The 27,542-nt window shown below is 42.7% G+C and overlaps 1 protein-coding gene across 1 annotated transcript in view; it reads right to left on the reverse strand.

Moving 5' to 3' along the window:
- The window catches only part of LOC126474409 (spondin-1), a 646,454-nt gene that overhangs the window by 45,336 nt on the left and 573,576 nt on the right, over positions 1-27,542 (reverse strand). The window contains exon 16 of the mRNA XM_050101878.1: positions 2,597-2,672. Coding sequence (XP_049957835.1) covers positions 2,597-2,672 — 76 coding nt within the window. The remainder of the gene's footprint in view (positions 1-2,596; positions 2,673-27,542) is intronic.

Genomic DNA, 27,542 nt, shown 5'->3' on the forward strand with positions numbered 1-27,542 from the left:
ACACCATACACAAATCCTGCAGCTCCTTCACCAGTGGCACTAGGAGGGGATTTGTATAAAAGGGTTGGCACATCACTACATATACTATGCAAGGATCAACAAAGAGATAACTAGAATGGTCTGCTCCTGTCACATATACACCCAGAATCAGGTAGCCCCACAACAGCATTTTTATTCATGACTGAAACCAGAGCGCACATGGGAGCAAAACCATTCAAAGGTGCAATGTGGCTATTGGTGGTGAGTGATCTCTCCAGTTTTTGTTATGTGACCTGGATGTCTTTTGTGAACACCCACAGCATGTACTACATCATCGATCATGATTGCAGGTCATAGCAAATCATCTGTTCCACACACTACACTGTGGTTCCAGTTGCCACAACCACAGGGCAGCCAAAACACTCATAATCTCTGATGCTCTGTCTTTCCCTGTTAAACTCCTGGATTCAAATGAACATAGGTTTCTATAATAAACAGTTGTCACAATAAGTGAGATGCATTTCAAAATGCACTTCTAGTGAAGATATTCCTTTGACTCACAGAAATCGGAAGACTTCATGCTGTCCTACTTGAATACACTTTTGAGGTACACCCTACATCCTGCACTGGTTACTATGCAATGTCTCACAGCCCCCACAACAAGCATCCATGTGCTACTATCCGCTGGCAAAATATGTGCATGCAATTTAAATGTGGTATGTGGTAAACTGATGTTTATGGCTCATTTATTGTCTTATGCTTGTAATTATTTACTCAGTCTCATGCTTCAGCGGTATACGTATTAATATTACATCAAATAATATGGCATGTCAGTTATGGCAAAGACAAATATTTGAGAAGAGGAGCATTCCAGTCCACAAACAGTTGTTCACATTTAAGTTTTGTGTAGTTTTGGGAAATTGCACTAGGTAAATGAGAACATAGTAATTTATATCCTTTTTGTATGTTCTCATTTTGAGATTTAAACTGTCCAGAAGCTTGTTTACCAAGATACCTTTCACATACCTATGGCTATCAGTCAGTTCTACAACAAAATCTCTTTTGCAAAAGTCACAGCTTGTATGTCCTGCCATTTCCCTCTCAAATTCAATAGATGTGATTTGTAAATAATGCCTGCATCAAATGTATTATTTCTTCTGATTATTTCTATGTGCATTCACAAAACTTCAGGTCACAAATGTTTTCAGTTATACTTTCTCCACAAGTGACTTGCAGGCAGCATTCTCAGAGACCGTAATCAAAAGTTACGACAAACTTATTTCATTTTAATAGTTGCATTCTTTTGACTGTGAAGTTCAAATGGTCTTACTCTTTCATAAATTACATTGCTAAACTGACTGAGTAAAACAACCTAAAGTTTGTTTTGAATACCACAATACTTTATGTAAGCCATCTGTGGCTGCACTTGCATATCAGTAGTTTTTTTTATGATAAGTGATTGTGAATAAGTAAGCTGTTGTATGTGCAATAACATTAGCTGCCCTCTCATTACACAGTTCCTGATGTGCCCCCACCCCATTTCCAACTTCCACAATGTGCAGTGTGGCAGTACTCATCTATTCACTGTGCTATTGAAGTAGCTATACATTATACAATGTCTTCTTTACGCAACAAATCTGACAATTTTTGAATGTGATTTATATTCACTGATGCAAAAAAAAGATGTTTCATACCATCCCTCATCCTCCTAGGGGTTGGCATCTCTTTGTTTTCTTTTTAACTTTGTAAAGTACTCTATGTTCTTCCTCAGCATTCAAGCTATTTCCATACCATATTTCATTAAAATCAATTCAGCAGTTTAGTTGTGAAAACATAATAGACGTAGTTAACTTTTGTATGTAATAATATTAGTATGGAAGTATGGATCAGACACATTGAGAATTGCATAAGCACTGTATTCATTCCATTGAACACTATTGCATGGAACATATCAACCAATAAAAGCCTTTTCACAAACATCATAAAGTTTAAAACTCAATGAGTGAACAGCTTTTCAAAGAGTAATTTTTTTCCCTAATTTGCTTTACATTCTTAAAATCAGTAAATATTTACTACTTTCTAAAATAGCCTATTTTCTTTCTTATGCTTAAAGCTATCTCCACACCAAATTTCACCAAAATCAGTTCATCAGTTTAGTCAAGAAAACATGGAAGACAGAGCATCTTTTGCATGTATTATAGTAATATGGATTATGCTATTGGAGGTAACATGTTGGTGTCTTTCTCCGACATACGATCTGTCTCGCCAAGCCAACTGGTAGGGAACATTCTGTGTACTGTAGGATCTGGACCATGATGCAGCTTGGAATTTTGCACATACCCAACCCATTATCACTGGCAATTGCCATGGTAAGTGTGATTAAAATATCTTTTGACTGACAACAGATTGAACCCGGGTCTATGGAATGGTACTTATCCACTGAGCTGCAAATGATTAATTCATACACATATAACAATTACGAATTTCACAGTATAGTAATAGGTTTTTATATGATAAGCAATAAAGAATTTTTTTTAACTTTGTGACATAATCTCAGACAGATAGTTTAAAGAATGTAATGTTAAAGAAGTTGTCAAGAGAAAATGAAGTTACTAACCACAACGTCCTTTTCGACATGGTTTTGTTCTCGTGCGTTTACTTGGACATCTCTTACCTCCATGAGTTGGATGCAACTGTAACGTAGTATGGTTATCATTAAGCAATTTACAAAAAAACTGAAGATTCAAAATAGATTAGAGATATATTTTTCAGAAACCAGATATAATACGAACCCACTACTTTCTTCACGCAAGTAACTGTTATACAGAAATATAATTTGTATTAATGAAGAATTAATACTGGTAAGCTGATTGCATATGACACAAAAAAATAAAAAAAATTGAAATACTTGAGTTTTCATCTGAAAGACACGATACCGGAATTTTATCTATATAGCAAAACATTCAAGTAACAAACTGTCACAAGAGGCACAAAAGATTATGTTGTAATATCAAGTAAAGTGAGAATAAGGTGCTGTGCATGATATGTGTATGTTTAATATTTACTTTTATTTATCATGATCAGTGCCAGGCATCTTATGTTATTCAAACTAAATGGTATTCCACAAATAATATATTTGTTGAATAATTATGAGAATAATTCTACAGATACTAAAAAATAAAGTTTTCAAAATTTTGGAGCACTGTGCAGAACAGAGTGATGAACATGTTTTACCAAGAAGACAGCAATTAGCAGTTTTCTATCATAAAATAATCCACCACCTAAAAACTGATCCTGACCTTATAGTCCTACCTGCTGACAAAGGCTGTACAACTACTGTTTTGAAACACAAGGGATACCTGGCAGAAGGATTCTGCCAGCTGTCAGGTACGTCACCTACAAACCCTGATACAGTGACTCCATTCCAAATATTCAACAGGTACCCAGTTCCTCCTCAAACTCTTAGGCCCATTCCAGAACCTCTCCCAGTGTCTATCTCTCTCCTCACACCTACCACTCTCCATACTCCAACATCCTAAATGCTTCCTAAAGTCTATAAACCTGTCCACCCAGGACACCTCACTGTGGCCAGTTATTGTCCTCCATTGAGAGAATCTCTGTTCTCCTAGACTAACACCTTCAGCCTACCCTGCAACCTACCCTTCTATATAAAAAATAGCAAACATTTCGTCCACCAATTCTCTACAGTTCCTGTTCCTTTACCACACAGTGCACTGCTCAACACTATTGATGCCACCTTCCTTTATGCTAACATCCCTAATGCCCATGACCATGACCTTACTGCTACTGAACACTACCTTACTTAACACCTGATGGATTCCAAAACTACAACTGGTAACCATGACCAACTATATCCTAACCCACAGTTAATTCTCCTTTGAAGGCATCACCTACAAACAAATGTAGGGTATGGCTATTGGCTCCTGCATGGCACCATCCTATGCTAACCTATTTGTGGATCATCTTGAGGAAACCTTTCTAACCACCCAGAATCCCAAACTGCTCACATGGTTCAGATTCATTGATGATATCTTCGTGATCTGGATGTAAGGTGAGGACACCCTATCCCCATTGCTCCAGAACCTCAACACTTTCTCCCCCATTTGCTTCACCTGGTCCTCCTAAGCTAAACAAGCCGCCTTCCTTGACGTTGATCTCCACCTCAAAGATGGTTATATCAGTGCCTCCATCCATACCAAACCTACCAACCACCAGTAATACCAGCTGCCACCAATTCTACACCAAGAAGTTCCTTTCATACAGCCTAGCCACCTGTGGCCTTCACATCTGTAGTGATGAGCAGTCCCTCTTGAAATATACCAAGGGTCTCACTCGAGGTTTCGCACCCCATAATTACCCTCCCATTCTTGTACAGAAACAGATCTCCAGTGGCTTATCTCTCCTGTCACCTGCCACCTCCCAATGTTCCACTGTCTGGCCATAGAGCAGCATTACCCTTATGTCTCAGTACTACCCGGGTCTGGTGCAATTGAATAGCTGTGGCAAAGAAACAGCTGGACCACGCAGTTGCTGAGTATGCTGCCCAATACAACATTCTGCATTTTAATGACTGCTTCACAATCTGTGTCATATGGATCCCTCCTACTAATACAATCTTTTGTGAATTGCGCAGGTGGGAACTCTTCCTGCAGCAAACCATATGTTCACACAACCTTCCTGGCCTCAGCCTTCATTAGTCATTGTTCTTCACCCACTTGTCCTCTTCCATGTTCCTATTCCTCTCTTCCACAAATGCACCAATGGTCTTTTACTTCTCTCCTTTTGCACTGCCCCCCCCCCTCCCAACCCCCCATACTACACCTAACCTCCTGCCTGCATCTAGCTACCCTACTCTCTCTCCACCTTACCCCATGTACAGCACTTTACTGTCCCCCATCCACACTCTGCTATCCCTTCCACTCCCTACCCCAGCCTCCTCCTTACCCCCACCACTCAGATTGCTTCTCCCATCATTCGCATCTGCTCACAGTCTGGTCTTGGCAGCCAGAAACAGTGGTCATGTGTGTATGAGTTGCTTTTGCATGAGTGTGTGTATGTATGTTGTCTGTTTCACAGGACGCCCCTTCTGGCCAAAAGCTTACTTGTTTGACAGCCTTTTTGTTGTGCCTATCTGTGACTCAACATCCCCACTATATCCTTTTCATAATATTGTCATAAAACAGCTATGTTCTTTGTAAAGATCTTACTATGTCTTATTTGAAAATATGACTGTAGGAAAAAAAACCATTAGGCAAAATCAAACATTCCACTGTTGGATCTGAAACTAGTTTTTACTTCATTGATGATGATTGAACATCCATGCAACTTGATTACGTACATGTTTTTTTAAAAGTACAAAGATTGATGACACTGACAAAAACGTTCTAAAACACATAGCAGTAATCAGTATTTGCATTGTTTTGACAGATAGCTCAGCTGTTTAATTAGGAACAAAAATAACACTGTTTTATAATGTTCCTCTTTTGGTTCATAGCAAAATTTTTTGGAAGCCACAATCTCTGGACACTCACCATGCATCTCATGAGATAAAATTTATGGATACAGTACTACACAAGCTACAAAACTGCTTTGCAAATCTTTTCTTCACCTCCTTCAGGAGCTACCAGGAGTGATACACCATGGACGTACGTGTTGCTACTACAAGGAATCATTTTACTGTACTGCATGGACAATTTACTCCTGTTTTATTCTTTGTGTTTCTTCTTTTCTATGCAGAATGTGCTTTTATCCTTTTTTATCTCACAGTAAATGACTCAACAGTTTTGGTTCTAAAGCAGTCTTCAGTTCACGATACAACTTGATCTCTCTATTTTACAAATAATACACTGATTACAGATGTCAGCATAATATCTGCCCACTTTGATTTCTGTTTTCTCTTAACTGTTATAATGGGAAACTAGATTCACATTGCCATAAGAATGTATTGTATTTAAGAATGTATGAAAGTACTTACAATGCCTTACTGTTATAATTTGACAATTGTCTTCAGATCAGCCAGATACTGTTTATTAAATGCTGTTGAATATAAAACAATTGTCGATGATAATTGCAAAATAAGTGTCTAGCGTTGTAGTGGATTTTAATATCATGAAAGAAAGCAATGCTGAACTTAAATAATTCTATTTAACAGTATCCATGCTTTCTACTATAAAATCAACAATAAACAAAAATCTTCTACACTGTATTCATTTATGTATAAGGATGGAACTTAATAACTTGATTCTTTATTTTACACATTCACTCATCATGTTTTATAGATGACACTAAGAAGGAGGACTTTCAAGGACGTGAAATGAAACATGATAAACATTACCAAAAGACAAGGAAATGATAGACACTATACTACTCAATATTGTACATCAAAATAAGGATAAGGATAGACTGCTGCTAGCACAAACATGACACATTGAGTTGCAAACAGGCACAATGAAAAGAATTTTGCACATTTAATTTTTGGCTAAAGCCTTCTTCAGAAAAGAAACACACATCCACATATTCATTCACACAAGAAAGCATATTTCATGCACATGTGACCACCATTTCTGACAACTCAGACTGGAATGCAGCTGTCACATGAATGAAAGCAGCACTGTGAAGGGGATGGGCCAGGGATAGCAGGGCATGGGTGGAGGGAGAGAAGAGCACTATCTGGCAGAGTGTGCAGGGGATAGATGGAGGCATAACAAGACTGCCACTAGACACAGAGCTGAGAGGCTGTGAGGCAGGGAAATGGGGATGGGGAGGGAGGAAAGAGGAGTAAAAAAGAAGAGGAGCAGGGAAGGGGAAAGTTGGGTGGTGCATTGACAGAGGGTGGCTCACAATGAGAGTGATGAGATGTGTGAGGTGACAGGACAAAGGGTATGGAAACTTTTGGCTGGAGAGTGTGGGTACAGTCGATTACCGTAGGTTGAGCCTGGGGTAATTTCAGCAGTTGAGAATGTGTTTAAAGATAACTCCCATCTGCACAGTTCAGAAAAGCTGGTGGTGGAGGGGAGGCTCCAGATGGTGTGAGTTTTGAGGCAGTCATTGAAATCAAGCATGTTATTTTCAGAAGCATGCTGGGCTACAGGGCAGTCTACTTTGCCCTTTGGCCATAGTTTGGTGGTGGATGTTCATCCTGGTGGAAGCTAGTTGATGTTTATACCAATGCAAAAAAATGTGCAATGATTGCAACAGAACTGGTATGTGACATGGCTGCTTTCACATGTGGCCTGGTCTATGGTCAGGAAGAATAAGCTCGTGACAGGATTGGAACAGGAAGTGTTTGGTAGGTGGATTGGGTAGGTCCTGCTCCTGGGTCTTCCAGGGGGGTATGATCCCTGTGGAAAAGGGTTGGGATTGGGAATGGCACAGGAATGGACAAGGATGTTGTGGAAGTTGAGTGGGTGGAATATCACTTTAGGAGGGTGTGAAAGATCTTGTGTATGGCGTCCCTCATTTAAGGGTATGATAAAACGTAATCAAAACCCTGATGAATGACATGATTTAGCAGTTCCAGTCCAGGACAGTACCGGGTGATGAAGGGGGCATTCCTTTGTAGCTGTTTCTTGGGGATGATGGGAAGGATTGGGGGGGAAATGGTATGGGAGATAGATCTATTTGCAGACTAGGTCAAGGCAATACTGCCTGTCTGTGAAGGCCTTAGTGAGACCTTCAACATACTGGCAAGGGAGTTCTTATCACTGCAGATATGCTTCCCCAGGTGACCAGACTGTATGGGAGAATTTTTTGGTGTGAAACGGATGACAGCTGTTGGAATGTGGACACTGTGGGTGGTTGGCGGGTTTAATGTGGACAGGGGTGTGGATAGCACCATCAGAGAGGAGGATATCAGTGTGAAGGAAGGTGGCGTGCTGGGTTGAGGAGGACCAGGTGAAGTGAATGGGAAGGAAGGAGTTGAGGTTGCGAAGGAATGAGGATAAGGTGTTTTAGCCATCAGTCCAGATCATGAAGATATCATCAATGAACCTGAGCCAGACTAGAGGTTTGGCATTTTGGGAGGCTAGGAAGGTATTCTCTAGTAGACCCATAAACAGACTCGCGTAGGAGGGTGCAGACTTTTCATTGTTTAATACTGTTCATCATTATGCCAGCTAAATTTAATCAAGTAAATTAGAATTTGCTACTTTTAAAGATGCTGATACCTCCTCAGATACACTAGATAGCTGATGTTTATATGCTGCTAGCAATATGATATTATTTGGTTACTATGGTATTTTTTGAAGAAAATAATGACTTGCATCTGTAAACACTGAATCCTATTTACAGTAAATTACTACTTGTCATGCAACTTCACATCTACACTGCTACTTGCCATGAAGCTAACAGAAATGTTCTATATTTGAATCTAAATATTCGGATGTATTGTAGAAAGAATGGCCAGCAAAGTATGTTTGTAATTTTGCACCAAATTGGCAGGGATTCCTAATTTCTTGCTTTATGTTACATGGGAACTTGTTAAATATCCTCCTACCAAATTACTTAACTCCATTCTGAGCCCCAGACTTCTGCAGAACCCACCAAGGATAAATATACTGGGAAACAAATATAAGAATTTCAAAATTTGCATGATTTACTGTTATCAACTTTACATAATATCCTTACAGCATATTTCACCTGAAGGAACACTTTATTTATTTTAAGAACAATGCACCAGAAGAAAACTTTAGCTCTGCTTGATGACTTACCCTAAAAAATGATCCCAAATGATATTAGGGAATGACAGGAAGCAAAGTATTCTATGTGTAAGGTGCCCCAGGCCCCAGAGGTGCGTAATTTGTATGATTTGAATTTTACAGAGAAGCAGCCTTCCCATTCATTGCCTTTCAGGTAGAGCAGATGCTAAACAGATTGGTTTTTTAAACTTTGCATTCTCCTTCTTCTTTGAGATAGATCTGGAGCTATTGGAGTTATCTTCTCTTACGCCACTATCAATCCTCACTGTGTAATCCCCATGAGCAAATAAACTGGCACAATTGTTTTACCTTAACTTGAATACCATATATTAATCACAAAGCCCATGCCACTTCCCAATCCAGACTACGCATCGGAACAGCTAGTTTTATATATCATCTATGTCCAGCTAAATCTGCACTGCAAATAAAGACTTATTTAAAAACTTCAATAGTTCTGTGCTATGCTCCTCCATACAGAATTTATTAATAAGTTGTAAATCCCAAGAATGTAACACTGTCAGCATCTTCTACCTGCTTATTGCCATATTTTAGACACATAATGGGAGGATACCTCTTATAAGTTCTGAACTGCATATACTGTGTATTTTCAAAACTTAAAGACAGAGAATTGACCAAGAACCATTTACTAATGTCCATGGAATTATCATCAATCACTTTCACTGTACTTGATTTTCTGTTTATTCCAATGTTTATATCATATGCAAACAAAATAAAATTTGCACCTGCTGCTGTTATTGATAAAGTTTATTAATATATACAAAAAAAGTAAGATCCTAAGGTGGGACCTTCTGGGGCACTATATGTAACTAGTTCACACTTGGAGAGGACTGACAGCTTAATAATGACTTCTTTCCTATTGATGCCTTATTCCTGGTCAGAGAGATGTAGTTTGGACTATTTTGCTTTTTTTTGCGTTTTTGAAATAACATAATATGCATCTTTGTCAAATTAAGATTTAAATATTAGTTTTGAGCCACTTGCAGCTATGTTCTGCTATCATTTGAGCTTGGATGGAAGTGCCCCCATCAACCCATAATACACACCTCTTCTAACCTCCTCAGCATTGTTTGGATGTGTCAGGAAATTTTAGCTCCATCTCATATGCTTCCATATGCTGTTCCAAGTAAAATTTATTAATATCTATGTTCTCAAATTTATGACTAATTCCTATGAATATGGCATCTAAATATTTCTCCATTTCTACTTCACAGAAGTGCTAAACTAACCAAAATCTTTTAACACTTATCATATCTATAAGGGCTACATGATGTTCAGAGAGGCAAATTATGTCAACTGGGTTTGATGACAGATTCAACAATGCAAATAAAAGTAGTTCATTAATTTTACTCCTCAGTCCTAAAATATTGTGATGCAGTGATGATAGTTGGCTTTTCACAATGACTGGAGTATAAATGAATGGAAATAAATTCTCTGATTATTGCCAAAGTTTCAACTAATAGCTGTTTGCAAATGCCTGGGCATCAGTGCAAGGTTCAAATCTTCCCTATCATGGATAAAGTTGCATCATCCAGTGATTTTCTGTGGGATTGATCACAGAACACTGAGATGTTACATCATGCTCTGAGCCATGCATATATTCAAATGTGGCCAAATACTGGCCAGAACAATATTCTGAGACTGTGACCAAGAAGCACCATCAATTCAATCCCAAGAAAATGCTGAAATTATCAAAGTAGTCATCAGATGAACCCAAAATAATTCCTTAGAAACAAAATAAAACTGCCAGTGATTGTAATGACAGTGACTAAATAGGCCTGTTCCATGATGTCATTAGTGGGAGGAGAATTAAATGAGATGCTCAACTTTGGAAAACAGGAACAACATTATGACCTCGACACTGTAACAAAGATGAAAGTGCACTTATTTCATACTCTGAATTGCACTAGTGCAATGAGTGAACACTGTGCAAGGAAGTTTAAACTCTTGAGAAGCTGTGTTGTATTCTGTGGAAACATGGTGTGAAGTATGTTTCTCAACCACCATCTAAGATTAGAAGCCTCTTATGGTCTAAAGCTCATTTTGTAGACCCTAAGTCTTGCAATATTTCCATTTTGAAGATGCTAACCAATTGTTTGAGACTGGATGGAAATGGGTGTGGTAAGATATTTAACTTCATTGTGAGTATAAAACCTTTTGAAATTAGTCGCTGTGAAATGGGGACCTTTGTAAGTCAGGAGTGTAGGGAGCATCCTCTCCCATACGTGGCACCTCTTTTCGTAAGTTTAAGAGCTTTTATGATTTTTTATTTACATTTAAGTAATAATAGTTCACTTCAAGCACATAGGCTAAGATTATATAAGAGCAAGGAAAAACTAAATTATAGCCACATAATACCAACTAAGCCATAACATGACTGATATATAACTGATGAAACAACATAGACTCGTCCATTGGCATTTGCATTCTCATTCGCATTCCTTTACTGATTTCATTCTGATTGATGTTCATTGTGAATTAATGTAAGCGTACATTGAAAACATAATTTGAAAGCAAAATGTTATTCCAAGTTGTGTGTATTGTTTATGCAATCCCAGTCACAACTTAATTTCAAAAATATTGTGAGGCAAGTGGCATATGTTAAAGACCAGGTCTTTGTGGGAGAGTTTTGAGTCAGCTTCACTGACATTTAACCATACTGTACATCTGACAAAGCAGTCTCCAATTTTCTGCATTATGTTAAAGAAATTAAATGATAGGCAAAATGGTCAAGTATTTTCAATTATTTTATTCAAATCCCACAAGCCAAAATCTCACAGACCTTTGGCTTGGAGGAGAACCATTTTATGAAAAACATTTATTATCTTGAATTATGAAATATTGCAATGTTTTATCTCACTAGCATTTCATATGAAAGAAAATTTTCTTGATAACAATTTATGAACCAAAGACAGAGCATGATTGCATTCCAGCTTCATGTAGGATTTAAATGTTATAGCTAAATAAAAGTAACCATGATCTCCCACCACATACAATATTTAAGTGTGAGAAGTAAAATTTAAAAAAATAATTTTTAATTTTTTTTATTGAATTAGATGTAGGTGCTACCTTGTTGTCTACTAGGATGCACAACAAATGGGAAGTGAGAGGAGAAATCAGTGGTGATTAACCACATGGACATCAAGACAAGGCCCGCAAAGTCTGTGCACACTCAGTCCCATGGCTGTGTCAGCCTTGGCTTCAGAGAGAAAGACTGGGCTGGGGCTGCTGGGTGTGCCTGCCAAATAACAATGCAACAGTGTTAACCATACATGGCCAGTACCAACTGCTTCATCCTGTCAATTCTCCAGTGGGATTCATGGAGGAGTTGGAGGACCCTATATTACAGGAACAACAGCACCATCACCCGCCACCATTCTTCATCTATTGAAAGGAGGAACACAGCTCGGAAAACTTGAAGCTGGTGATACCAATGAAAAAAAAAATGGTGAGTGTCAGGTGATTCTGCAACTGAAAATTTGGTATGTCAATCTGATATGCTTAAGAAACAAGTTGTGCTTAGTTGCTGTAGCAACATCCTGGGAATTTACAGGGAACATGTCATGCGACTGCTCCAATTGACTGACAAACTGACAGCAAAGTCACTATTGGCAGTCAAATTCAGAGCCTGTAGTTACTGGGAGACAAGAAAGTGCATGTGTGTAACAAAGATGAGCGGAAGTATGACAGTAAATAGAATATAATGGAAGGAAACATTTCACGTGGGAAAAATTATATATAAAAACAAAGATGAGGTGACTTACCGAACAAAAGCGCTGGCAGGTCGATAGACACACAAACAAACACAAACACACACACAAAATTCAAGCTTTCGCAACAAACTGTTGCCTCATCAGGAAAGAGGGAAGGAGAGGGGAAGACGAAAGGAAGTGGGTTTTAAGGGAGAGGGTAAGGAGCCATTCCAATCCCGGGAGCAGAAAGACTTACCTTAGGGGGAAAAAAGGACAGGTATACACTCGCACACACGCACATATCCATCCACACATACAGACACAAGCAGACATATTTAAAGACAAAGAGTTTGGGCAGAGATGTCAGTCGAGGCAGAAGTGTAGAGGCAAAGAAGTTGTTGAAAGACAGGTGAGGTATGAGTGGCAGCAACTTGAAATTAGCGGAGATTGAGGCCTGGCGGATGACGAGAAGAGAGGATATACTGAAGGGCAAGTTCCCATCTCCGGAGTTCGGATAGGTTGGTGTTGGTGGGAAGTATCCAGATAACTCGGACGGTGTAACACTGTGCCAAGATGTGCTGGCTGTGCACCAAGGCATGTTTAGCCACAGGGTGATCCTCATTACCAACAAACACTGTCTGCCTGTGTCCATTCATGCGAATGGACAGTTTGTTGCTGGTCATTCCCACATAGAATGCATCACAGTATAGGCAGGTCAGTTGGTAAATCACGTGGGTGCTTTCACACGTGGCTCTGCCTCTGATCGTGTACACCTTCCGGGTTACAGGACTGGAGTAGGTGGTGGTGGGAGGGTGCATGGGACAGGTTTTGCATCGGGGGCGGTTACAAGGATAGGAGCCAGAGGGTAGGGAAGGTGATTTGGGGATTTCATAGGGATGAACTAACAGGTTACGAAGGTTAGGTGGACGGCGGAAAGACACTCTTGGCGGAGTGGGGAGGATTTCATGAAGGATGGATCTCATTTCAGGGCAGGATTTGAGGAAGTCGTATCCCTGCTGGAGAGCCACATTCAGAGTCTGGTCCAGTCCCGGAAAGTATCCTGTCACAAGTGGGGCACTTTTGTGGTTCTTCTGTGGGGGATTCTGGGTTTGAGGGGACGAGGAAGTGGCTCTGGTTATTTGCTCCTGTACCAGGTCGGGAGGGTAGTTGCGGGATGCGAAAGCTGTTTTCAGGTTGTTGGTGTAATGATTCAGGGATTCCGGACTGGAGCAGATTCGTTTGCCACGAAGACCTAGGCTGTAGGGAAGGGACCGTTTGATGTGGAATGGGTGGCAGCTGTCATAATGGAGGTACTGTTGCTTGTTGGTGGGTTTGATGTGGACGGACGTGTGAAGTTGGCCATTGGACAGGTGGAGGTCAACGTCAAGGAAAGTGGCATGGGATTTGGAGTAGGACCAGGTGAAACTGATGGAACCAAAGGAGTTGAGGTTGGAGAGGAAATTCTGGAGTTCTTCTTCACTGTGAGTCCAGATCATGAAGATGTCATCAATAAATCTGTACCAAACTTTGGGTTGGCAGACTTGGGTAACCAAGAAGGCTTCCTCTAAGCGACCCATGAATAGGTTGGCGTACGAGGGGGCCATCCTGGTGCCCATGGCTGTTCCCTTTAATTGTTGGTATGTCCGGCCCTCAAAAGTGAAGAAGTTGTGGGTCAGGATGAAGCTGGCTAAGGTGATGAGGAAAGAGGTTTTAGGTAGGGTGGCAGGTGATCGGCGTGAAAGGAAATGCTCCATCGCAGTGAGGCCCTGGGCGTGCGGAATATTTGTGTATAAGGACGTGGCATCAATGGTTACAAGGATGGTTTCCGGGGGTAACAGATTGGGTAAGGATCCCAGGCGTTCAAGGAAGTGGTTGGTGTCCTTGATGAAGGATGGGAGACTGCATGTAATGGGTTGAAGGTGTTGATCTACGTAGGCAGAGATACGTTCTGTGGGGGCTTGGTAACCAGCTACAATGGGGCAGCCGGGATGATTGGGTTTGTGGATTTTAGGAAGAAGGTAGAAGGTAGGGGTGCGGGGTGTCGGTGGTGTCAGGAGGTTGATGGAGTCAGGTGAAAGGTTTTGCAGGGGGCCTAAGGTTCTGAGGATTCCTTGAAGCTCCGCCTGGACATCGGGAATGGGGTTACCTTGGCAAACTTTGTATGTGGTGTTGTCTGAAAGCTGACGCAGTCCCTCAGCCACATACTCCCGACGATCAAGTACCACGGTCGTGGAACCCTTGTCCGCCGGAAGAATGACGATGGATCGGTCAGCCTTCAGATCACGGATAGCCTGGGCTTCAGCAGTGGTGATGTTGGGTGTAGGATTAAGGTTTTTTAAGAAGGATTGAGATGCAAGGCTGGAAGTCAGAAATTCCTGGAAGGTTTGGAGAGGGTGATTTTGAGGAAGAGGAGGTGGGTCCCGCTGTGACGGAGGACGGAACTGTTCCAGGCAGGGTTCAATTTGGATGGTGTCTTGAGGAGTCGGATCATTAGGAGTAGGATTAGGATCATTTTTCTTCGTGGCAAAGTGATACTTCCAGCAGAGAGTACGAGTGTAGGACAGTAAATCTTTGACGAGGGCTGTTTGGTTGAATCTGGGAGTGGGGCTGAAGGTGAGGCCTTTGGATAGGACAGAGGTTTCGGATTGGGAGAGAGGTTTGGAGGAAAGGTTAACTACTGAATTTGGGTGTTGTGGTTCCAGATTGTGTTGATCGGAATTTTGAGGTTTTGGAGGGAGTGGAGCTGGAAGTGGGAGATTGAGTAGATGGGAGAGACTGGGTTTGTGTGCAATGAGAGGAGGTTGAGGTTTGCTGGAAAGGTTGTGAAGGGTGAGTGAGTTGCCTTTCCGGAGGTGGGAAACCAGGAGATTGGATAGTTTTTTGAGGTGGAGGGTGGCATGCTGTTCTAATTTACGGTTGGCCTGTAGGAGGATGCTCTGAACAGCCGGTGTGGATGTGGGAGAGGAAAGATTAAGGACTTTTATTAAGGATAGGAGTTGACGGGTGTGTTCATTGGCCGAGTTGATGTGTAGGTGAAGGATTAGGTGGGTGAGGGCAATGGATTGTTCAGTTTGGAACTGGTATAGGGACTGATGGAAGGAAGGGTTGCAGCCAGAGATGGGAACTTTAAGTGTGAGGCCTTTGGGGGTAATGCCAAATGTCAGACAAGCCTGAGAAAATAAAATATGCGAGCGTAATCTGGCTAGGGCGAAGGCATGTTTGCGGAGGGAATGTAAATAAAACTTAATGGGGTCATTGTGGGGGTGTTGTGAGGGTGACATGGTATTAGAAGGTGGAAAGTGTAACATGAGGTGAAATGAAAATGAAAATAAAAATATATGGGGAGAGATAAAGGTGAACCGGGAAGAAAATGGAGATCTGGAATGAAAAAAGGCGAAAAGGTGTTGGTTACAGCTGGGCTATGTTGGACTTGGGTTGGTAGACAACGATGTGCATAAAGGTTAGGTGGTTGTGTTGCCGCCAAAACACGTTAAAGGACGGAGAAATTCGGGAAAATTTCGAAAACTGCGTGTAGTATATTAAAAGGAGTGGTATTGTGGTGGCAGATTATGAAAATGAGGCTAACAATTGTCTGACGAAGAAATAATGGCGTTAAAAACTGTGGGAAGCGGCTAAAAATGATCAGTGATGTGGGAAAAACGGAAATGGAAATAAAGCGAAAGTTATTAGAACTGGCCGAAATGGTTGTTTAAAAGGTGAAAGGAGCTGTTTGTGAACTAGAAACGGTGGATATTATAGCGGTGGTAGTGCTGAAAGCTGCAAAAAAAAAAAAAAAAAAAAAAAAAAAAAAAAAAATATATTTTTTTTTGGTTATGGTTTGGAATTGGGTTACGTATTATTGAGTATATATATAGGCGGGATAAAATAGTATAGCAGATTACGGTAAAAAGGAGAAGGTGAATACAAAGTGAAACTACTGGCAAAAACAGAAAGAGGAAAATAAGAGACAGAAAAGATTTCGAAATGCAACAGTGACAATAACAAACGTAATTGTTGGATTCAAATTAATGATATCAATATAATGGAAGGAAACATTTCACGTGGGAAAAATTATATATAAAAACAAAGATGAGGTGACTTACCGAACAAAAGCGCTGGCAGGTCGATAGACACACAAACAAACACAAACACACACACAAAATTCAAGCTTTCGCAACAAACTGTTGCCTCATCAGGAAAGAGGGAAGGAGAGGGGAAGACGAAAGGAAGTGGGTTTTAAGGGAGAGGGTAAGGAGCCATTCCAATCCCGGGAGCAGAAAGACTTACCTTAGGGGGAAAAAAGGACAGGTATACACTCGCACACACGCACATATCCATCCACACATACAGACACAAGCAGACATATTTAAAGACAAAGAGTTTGGGCAGAGATGTCAGTCGAGGCAGAAGTGTAGAGGCAAAGAAGTTGTTGAAAGACAGGTGAGGTATGAGTGGCGGCAACTTGAAATTAGCGGAGATTGAGGCCTGGCGGATGACGAGAAGAGAGGATATACTGAAGGGCAAGTTCCCATCTCCGGAGTTCGGATAGGTTGGTGTTGGTGGGAAGTATCCAGATAACCCGGACGGTGTAACACTGTGCCAAGATGTGCTGGCTGTGCACCAAGGCATGTTTAGCCACAGGGTGATCCTCATTACCAACAAACACTGTCTGCCTGTGTCCATTCATGCGAATGGACAGTTTGTTGCTGGTCATTCCCACATAGAATGCATCACAGTGTAGGCAGGTCAATTGGTAAATCACGTGGGTGCTTTAACACGTGGCTCTGCCTCTGATCGTGTACACCTTCCAGGTTACAGGACTGGAGTAGGTGGTGGTGGGAGGGTGCATGGGACAGGTTTTGCATCGGGGGCGGTTACAAGGATAGGAGCCAGAGGGTAGGGAAGGTGGTTTGGGGATTTCATAGGGATGAACTAACAGGTTACGAAGGTTAGGTGGACGGCGGAAAGACACTCTTGGCGGAGTGGGGAGGATTTCATGAAGGATGGATCTCATTTCAGGGCAGGATTTGAGGAAGTCGTATCCCTGCTGGAGAGCCACATTCAGAGTCTGGTCCAGTCCCGGAAAGTATCCTGTCACAAGTGGGGCACTTTTGTGGTTCTTCTGTGGGGGATTCTGGGTTTGAGGGGACGAGGAAGTGGCTCTGGTTATTTGCTTCTGTACCAGGTCGGGAGGGTAGTTGCGGGATGCGAAAGCTGTTTTCAGGTTGTTGGTGTAATGATTCAGGGATTCCGGACTGGAGCAGATTCGTTTGCCACGAAGACCTAGGCTGTAGGGAAGGGACCGTTTGATGTGGAATGGGAGGCAGCTGTCATAATGGAGGTACTGTTGCTTGTTGGTGGGTTTGATGTGGACGGACGTGTGAAGTTGGCCATTGGACAGGTGGAGGTCAACGTCAAGGAAAGTGGCATGGGATTTGGAGGAGGACCAGGTGAAACTGATGGAACCAAAGGAGTTGAGGTTGGAGAGGAAATTCTGGAGTTCTTCTTCACTGTGAGTCCAGATCATGAAGATGTCATCAATAAATCTGTACCAAACTTTGGGTTGGCATACTTGGGTAACCAAGAAGGCTTCCTCTAAGCGACCCATGAATAGGTTGGCGTAAGAGGGGGCCATCCTGGTGCCCATGGCTGTTCCCTTTAATTGTTGGTATGTCCGGCCCTCAAAAGTGAAGAAGTTGTGGGTCAGGATGAAACTGGCTAAGGTGATGAGGAAAGAGGTTTTAGGTAGGGTGGCAGGTGATCGGCGTGAAAGGAAATGCTCCATCGCAGCGAGGCCCTGGGCGTGCGGAATATTTGTGTATAAGGACGTGGCATCAATGGTTACAAGGATGGTTTCCGGGGGTAACAGATTGGGTAAGGATCCCAGGCGTTCAAGGAAGTGGTTGGTGTCCTTGATGAAGGATGGGAGACTGCATGTAATGGGTTGAAGGTGTTGATCTACGTAGGCAGAGATACATTCTGTGGGGGCTTGGTAACCAGCTACAATGGGGCAGCAGGGATGATTGGGTTTGTGGATTTTAGGAAGAAGGTAGAAGGTAGGGGTGCGGGGTGTCGGTGGTGTCAGGAGGTTGATGGAGTCAGGTGAAAGGTTTTGCAGGGGGCCTAAGGTTCTGAGGATTCCTTGAAGCTCCGCCTGGACATCGGGAATGGGGTTACCTTGGCAAACTTTGTATGTGGTGTTGTCTGAACGCTGACGCAGTCCCTCGGCCACATACTCCCGACGATCAAGTACCACGGTCGTGGAACCCTTGTCCGCCGGAAGAATGACGATGGATCGGTCAGCCTTCAGATCACGGATAGCCTGGGCTTCAGCAGTGGTGATGTTGGGTGTAGGATTAAGGTTTTTTAAGAAGGATTGAGATGCAAGGCTGGAAGTCAGTGCCTCCACTGTGATGCATTCTATGTGGGAATGACCAGCAACAAACTGTCCATTCGCATGAATGGACACAGGCAGACAGTGTTTGTTGGTAATGAGGATCACCCTGTGGCTAAACATGCCTTGGTGCACAGCCAGCACATCTTGGCACAGTGTTACACCGTCCGGGTTATCTGGATACTTCCCACCAACACCAACCTATCCGAACTCCGGAGATGGGAACTTGCCCTTCAGTATATCCTCTCTTCTCGTCATCCGCCAGGCCTCAATCTCCGCTAATTTCAAGTTGCCGCCACTCATACCTCACCTGTCTTTCAACAACTTCTTTGCCTCTACACTTCTGCCTCGACTGACATCTCTGCCCAAACTCTTTGTCTTTAAATATGTCTGCTTGTGTCTGTATGTGTGGATGGATATGTGCGTGTGTGCGAGTGTATACCCGTCCTTTTTTCTCCCTAAGGTAAGTCTTTCCGCTCCCGGGATTGGAATGACTCCTTACCCTCTCCCTTAAAACCCACTTCCTTTCGTCTTCCCCTCTCCTTCCCTCTTTCCTGATGAGGCAACAGTTTGTTGCGAAAGCTTGAATTTTGTGTGTGTGTTTGTGTTTGTTTGTGTGTCTATCGACCTGCCAGCGCTTTTGTTCGGTAAGTCACCTCATCTTTGTTTTTATATATAATTTTTCCCACGTGAAATGTTTCCTTCCATTATATTGATATCATTAATTTGAATCCAACAATTACGTTTCTTATTGTCACTGTTGCATTTCGAAATCTTTTCTGTCGTCTTATTTTCCTCTTTCTGTTTTTGCCAGTAGTTTCACTTTGTATTCACCTTCTCCTTTTTACCGTAATCTGCTATACTATTTTATCCCGCCTATATATATACTCAATAATACGTAACCCACTTCCAAACCATAACCAAAAAAAAATATATTTTTTTTTTTTTTTTTTTTTTTTTTTTTTTGCCGCTTTCAGCACTACCGCCGCTATAATATCCACCGTTTCTAGTTCACAAACAGCTCCTTTCACCTTTTAAACAACCATTTCGGCCAGTTCTAATAACTTTCGCTTTATTTCCATTTCCGTTTTTCCCACATCACTGATCATTTTTAGCCGCTTCCCACAGGTTTTAACGCCATTATTTCTTCGTCAGACAATTGTTAGCCTCATTTTCATAATCTGCCACCACAATACCACTCCTTTTAATATACTACACGCAGTTTTCGAAATTTTCCCGAATTTCTCCGTCCTTTAACGTGTTTTGGCGGCAACACAACCACCTAACCTTTATGCACATCGTTGTCTACCAACCCAAGTCCAACATAGCCCAGCTGTAACCAACACCTTTTCGCCTTTTTTCATTCCAGATCTCCATTTTCTTCCCGGTTCACCTTTATCTCTCCCCATATATTTTTATTTTCATTTTCATTTCACCTCATGTTACACTTTCCACCTTCTAATACCATGTCACCCTCACAACACCCCCACAATGACCCCATTAAGTTTTATTTACATTCCCTCCGCAAACATGCCTTCGCCCTAGCCAGATTACGCTCGCATATTTTATTTTCTCAGGCTTGTCTGACATTTGGCATTACCCCCAAAGGCCTCACACTTAAAGTTCCCATCTCTGGCTGCAACCCTTCCTTCCATCAGTCCCTATACCAGTTCCAAACTGAACAATCCATTGCCCTCACCCACCTAATCCTTCACCTACACATCAACTCGGCCAATGAACACACCCGTCAACTCCTATCCTTAATAAAAGTCCTTAATCTTTCCTCTCCCACATCCACACCGGCTGTTCAGAGCATCCTCCTACAGGCCAACCGTAAATTAGAACAGCATGCCACCCTCCACCTCAAAAAACTATCCAATCTCCTGGTTTCCCACCTCCGGAAAGGCAACTCACTCACCCTTCACAACCTTTCCAGCAAACCTCAACCTCCTCTCATTGCACACAAACCCAGTCTCTCCCATCTACTCAATCTCCCACTTCCAGCTCCACTCCCTCCAAAACCTCAAAATTCCGATCAACACAATCTGGAACCACAACACCCAAATTCAGTAGTTAACCTTTCCTCCAAACCTCTCTCCCAATCCGAAACCTCTGTCCTATCCAAAGGCCTCACCTTCAGCCCCACTCCCAGATTCAACCAAACAGCCCTCGTCAAAGATTTACTGTCCTACACTCGTACTCTCTGCTGGAAGTATCACTTTGCCACGAAGAAAAATGATCCTAATCCTACTCCTAATGATCCGACTCCTCAAGACACCATCCAAATTGAACCCTGCCTGGAACAGTTCCGTCCTCCGTCACAGCGGGACCCACCTCCTCTTCCTCAAAATCACCCTCTCCAAACCTTCCAGGAATTTCTGACTTCCAGCCTTGCATCTCAATCCTTCTTAAAAAACCTTAATCCTACACCCAACATCACCACTGCTGAAGCCCAGGCTATCCGTGATCTGAAGGCTGACCGATCCATCGTCATTCTTCCGGCGGACAAGGGTTCCACGACCGTGGTACTTGATCGTCGGGAGTATGTGGCTGAGGGACTGCGTCAGCTTTCAGACAACACCACATACAAAGTTTGCCAAGGTAACCCCATTCCCGATGTCCAGGCGGAGCTTCAAGGAATCCTCAGAACCTTAGGCCCCCTGCAAAACCTTTCACCTGACTCCATCAACCTCCTGACACCACCGACACCCCGCACCCCTACCTTCTACCTTCTTCCTAAAATCCACAAACCCAATCATCCCGGCCGCCCCATTGTAGCTGGTTACCAAGCCCCCACAGAACGTATCTCTGCCTACGTAGATCAACACCTTCAAACCATTACATGCAGTCTCCCATCCTTCATCAAGGACACCAACCACTTCCTTGAACGCCTGGGATCCTTACCCAATCTGTTACCCCCGGAAACCATCCTTGTAACCATTGATGCCACGTCCTTATACACAAATATTCCGCACGCCCAGGGCCTCACTGCGATGGAGCATTTCCTTTCACGCCGATCACCTGCCACCCTACCTAAAACCTCTTTCCTCATCACCTTAGCCAGCTTCATCCTGACCCACAACTTCTTCACTTTTGAGGGCCGGACATACCAACAATTAAAGGGAACAGCCATGGGCACCAGGATGGCCCCCTCGTACGCCAACCTATTCATGGGTCGCTTAGAGGAAGCCTTCTTGGTTACCCAAGTCTGCCAACCCAAAGTTTGGTACAGATTTATTGATGACATCTTCATGATCTGGACTCACAGTGAAGAAGAACTCCAGAATTTCCTCTCCAACCTCAACTCCTTTGGTTCCATCAGTTTCACCTGGTCCTACTCCAAATCCCATGCCACTTTCCTTGACGTTGACCTCCACCTGTCCAATGGCCAACTTCACACGTCCGTCCACAGCAAACACACCAACAAGCAACAGTACCTCCATTATGACAGCTGCCACCCATTCCACATCAAACGGTCCCTTCCCTACAGCCTAGGTCTTCGTGGCAAACGAATCTGCTCCAGTCCGGAATCCCTGAATCATTACACCAACAACCTGAAAACAGCTTTCGCATCCCGCAACTACCCTCCCGACCTGGTACAGAAGCAAATAACCAGAGCCACTTCCTCGTCCCCTCAAACCCAGAATCCCCCACAGAAGAACCACAAAAGTGCCCCACTTGTGACAGGATACTTTCCGGGACTGGACCAGACTCTGAATGTGGCTCTCCAGCAGGGATACGACTTCCTCAAATCCTGCCCTGAAATGAGATCCATCCTTCATGAAATCCTCCCCACTCCGCCAAGAGTGTCTTTCCGCCGTCCACCTAACCTTCGTAACCTGTTAGTTCATCCCTATGAAATCCCCAAATCACCTTCCCTACCCTCTGGCTCCTATCCTTGTAACCGCCCCCGATGCAAAACCTGTCCCATGCACCCTCCCACCACCACCTACTCCAGTCCTGTAACCCGGAAGGTGTACACGATCAGAGGCAGAGCCACGTGTGAAAGCACCCACGTGATTTACCAACTGACCTGCCTACACTGTGATGCATTCTATGTGGGAATGACCAGCAACAAACTGTCCATTCGCATGAATGGACACAGGCAGACAGTGTTTGTTGGTAATGAGGATCACCCTGTGGCTAAACATGCCTTGGTGCACAGCCAGCACATCTTGGCACAGTGTTACACCGTCCGAGTTATCTGGATACTTCCCACCAACACCAACCTATCCGAACTCCGGAGATGGGAACTTGCCCTTCAGTATATCCTCTCTTCTCGTCATCCGCCAGGCCTCAATCTCCGCTAATTTCAAGTTGCTGCCACTCATACCTCACCTGTCTTTCAACAACTTCTTTGCCTCTACACTTCTGCCTCGACTGACATCTCTGCCCAAACTCTTTGTCTTTAAATATGTCTGCTTGTGTCTGTATGTGTGGATGGATATGTGCGTGTGTGCGAGTGTATACCTGTCCTTTTTTCCCCCTAAGGTAAGTCTTTCTGCTCCCGGGATTGGAATGACTCCTTACCCTCTCCCTTAAAACCCACTTCCTTTCGTCTTCCCCTCTCCTTCCCTCTTTCCTGATGAGGCAACAGTTTGTTGCGAAAGCTTGAATTTTGTGTGTGTGTTTGTGTTTGTTTGTGTGTCTATCGACCTGCCAGCGCTTTTGTTCGGTAAGTCACCTCATCTTTGTTTTTATATACAGTAAATAGAATATTGGAAATTAGTCAGATTGACAGACCATCAATGAAGATGATGTGCCTTACACACTGGCAGTTTTGCTTTAGGTTCAATAAGGAATGAACAGTTTATGGTTGATGATATGATGGAATTTGTGGCCATACAAAAAAATGTGAAATTTATGGACACCAAAGGTGATTGCCAATGCTTCCTTTTCAATCTGTAAATAATGTTGTTGAGCTGGAGTAAGTTGATGGCATAAATTTGATTAACCTCTCTGTACCATGCTCTAACTTACAAGAGAACAACTGCAATGATGTGTGGGGTTGAATCTGTTGCCAACACCAACAGCAAGTGGGAATGGTAAGTCACAGGTGCTAATTAGAGGGCCAATTCTAACTGCTGAAAAACCAAATGGCATTTTTATGACCACTGAAAGGAGATGGAGACAGTTTAGTACATGGACTTTGGAGGCTGCCTGGGGAATAAATCATACGTAGTAATTCACTTTTTCTAAAAATACATAAGGGTCCTTATGGATTTAGACATGGCCATGTTCTGCATTGTATGTATTCTTTGGTGGACTAAGGCCCTTCACACTGTGGGTATTACATAAGTAAGGAACTGTCCATTGAAAACAGGCACATTTTTAAAAGTTACACAAAAGGCCTCTCTATGCAAGGGCTACAAAAACCAAAAACAGATTGTACAAATTTTCTTCTGGTGTGTGACAAATCAGGATATTGTTGAGATAATTCCGATAATATGGAATCCATGCAAGTCTTTGTCAAGAGACAACTGATAATATGCCTCTACTAGGTTGATTTTATAAAAGTTTTCTGTCCTGAAAGTTTAGAAAAAACTTGCAAAATGCATATGAAGCAGCAAAGGGTAATGACAAGCCGATGGAATGCTCTTCGTGTTGTAATGAAAATCTAAGGACAGAGTATGTGTCAAGACCACAAATGCTCTTGGCTGAATGGTCTGCCACAACCAAAACTGACAACATCTGCGATATGTGATTATGAGCGATTGTCAGTTGCACATGACCGGAGTGGATCCTGATAGTGGCCGAAAACCCACAAAATTGTCTGCACTTTCCTGAATGAAGGAGTACCCACTATAAAGTACATAAACTGGTTAATGACTGAGACTGATGTGATGATATCAAAAAGAAGTCACTAGAATGTTTTGCACTGTTGCATGTAACAACTTTTTATATGACATCAGGAAAAGATGACTGAATGAAATGTTATTGAGTTCAGTTGTGGGGACTGGTACCGTGTGCCTGTGATGCAACAGCTTACATCTGAAATATGACCTCCATCTAAACACTTATACAGTCTGGAATGTGAGGGGAAACAGTCTGTGCAACTTGGAAACAAAATGTATCGCTGTGAACGATCTCTGGTACTCACCCAGGTTTGTGGAGAACATGGCTGGATGGCCACTGCTGAATGGAACTTGTTTTCCATTTAAGAGTCTGTTAAGGAAACCTCTCAAAGTCTGTTGCACTGTTTGTGATACTTAGGATGCACATGAAATTTGCAGTACTTCAGCCAGGGAGGGGTCAGAATATCTCAAAGCTTGTATGCTTATCAGGCTCTGAGCAAATCATTACATCATATGTTTAACTTTTGACCACACACATGTGTGAATTTAAATTTTCCACTCAACCCCTAAAAATCAACAATCAATGTGTCTGACTTAGTGTCTGCCTTTTGTTGTTCCAAGAATTCTAGCCCTACCACTACCACACATATTAGTTTGGAAAAAGATTAGACAATAAAGACAATATTTCAGGAAACAGTACCATAAATGGATTGGATTATGGGGCTAAATTTTGAACCAAGTAATATAAACATGGATATGTAGACAGTAGAAAGACCTGCTGGTGATCTGGCGCAACACCAAAGGATGTCCAAGCTGGGTGTGGAAAGTGCTTGGAGGGCCGGTGACAAGATAGGACAATTAGAACCATTACTGATGGGTGTGGATGGAACACCTGATGTGATGTGAACCATGGACAGAGTACCCCATGTGAAACGGACCAAAAATGCAGTGCCTAACATCATCCAGGTGTAAATACTGGACCTTATCCAACCAAAGAGTAAACTCAGGGAGCACCTGAAGAAGACAGTGAGTCATGCGATCAAAATATCATGTGAGAATGATGCAAACGACTGGCAGAAGACTTGACTAGTCAACATGTCAAATATCACAAGGAAAGACTAAAGAATTACATGAGAAGACTGTGGGGAGGAGATATAATGTAACATCTGGAAGCTGGATAAGCTTCAACAAAGGAAAGGGTGGGTGCTGTGTTCTCTCAGTATCCTGCTGAGATCCAAGAGAGGGATGCAGTACAAGTATTCACCAGGATGAAGCATCAAATCAATTCAGTGTGGCAACAGACTGAAACACAAAGACAGCCTCATGCTGGTAAGGAAGGGAATGTGCAACATCCACCACTGACTAGATGTGACTCCAGGGAGTTGCTGTTTCTCCATTTTTCTGTAGCAACTTCCTTTTCTAGTCAAGACTGGGACCATACTGAAGGTGCCTTTTGGTCTCTAGCAGAATGCACCAAGAAGAAATCAAAGGCCTGCTAACTAGCCAAGTCTGATCACCTCAACAACACAGTGCAATAGAATGGTCAACCTTAGTGGAAGGCGGTTCGATGAGACCACCTTAAAAGTATTTGTCAAGGGCCCCAATTTCACAGTGACCCCCAGAAATGTGCCCATTGCTGACTTCATCAGTGCAGTCAAGCAAGTGGCCAACACACTTCCAGTATGGCCAAAGAAGTCCAATGAGAGACCTGCAGGGCGCTCACAAGGAGAAAGCTGCCCAAGTCAAACATCTTAGGTGACAAAAGGCTGGCACTCTGGGAGGATGACAACATTGCAGTTAAGCCAGCAGAAAAGGGGAACTCAACAGTCATCCTACAGATGATAGACTGTGACAGGAACGTGGTGAGAACTGCTGGAGGATCCAGCATGTGGACCAGTAGGGAGTGACCCCACCGGCAAAGGGGATGAAAAGGGCAAGGCTCTACTGAAGGAGATGGGTCTACCTGAAAAGGTCACACAAAAGTTGTGGTCAAAAGTACCAATACCACCCAGACTGTATGGGCTGCCCAAGATTCACAAGGAGGGGGTACATCTGCAACCAATTGTTAGCAATGCTGGTGCAGCTACCTACCCCACAGTTATGTACATGAAAAAGATACTTTCACCACATGTGGGTAAATGTGTATATCATATTCAGAATTCAGAGGACTTTTTACAGTCACTGAATAATTCACTCGGTATTAATGGGAAAAATTTCGATGTGGCCCTCCTGGACTTGTTCAGGCACACATTGACCTCAACATGTTTCCTATATGGGAGTCAATTTTATGAGCAAACAGAAGGGGCAGGGATGGGTGCCCTCTATCACCAGTAGTGGCCAAGCTATTTAAGGAAAGATTTGAAGAAGTGGCTCTTATGTCGGCCACATATAAACACAAATGTTTTTTTTTTTTTTAGGTATGTGAATGAGACCTTTGTCATATCATCCCATGGCAGGGAGAAGCTCAATGTTTTCATAAAACATCTGAATTCACACCACCCTAAAATAAAATGCACAATGGAACTGGAGAAGGACTGACTATTCCCACTCCTGGATGTACTAGTCAAGAGGAAGGCAGATGGGACCTTTTGGCTTAGTGTGTACCACAAACCTACTTACTCTGGCTTATCTCTACAAGCTAATAGTTGCCACTAACTAGCACAGATGAACAAAGTGCTCAAAATCCTAGTCTGTTGGGCACAGACCCTTTCAGATCCTGACAGTTCGGCAGTGAAAACAGAATACTTACAATTGGTATTCTGCAAAAATGAATACTCTTCCATAGATATTCAGGCCTTCCCCATCAACCATGGACCTTGCCGTTGGTGGGGAGGCTTGCATGCCTCAGCGATACAGATAGCCGTACCGTAGGTGCAACCACAACGGAGGGGTATCTGTTAAGAGGCCAGACAAACGTGTGGTTCCTGAAGAGGGGCAGCAGGCTTTT

Source organism: Schistocerca serialis, chromosome 4 (genome assembly GCF_023864345.2).
Source record: "Schistocerca serialis cubense isolate TAMUIC-IGC-003099 chromosome 4, iqSchSeri2.2, whole genome shotgun sequence".
NCBI lineage: Eukaryota > Metazoa > Arthropoda > Insecta > Orthoptera > Acrididae > Schistocerca > Schistocerca serialis.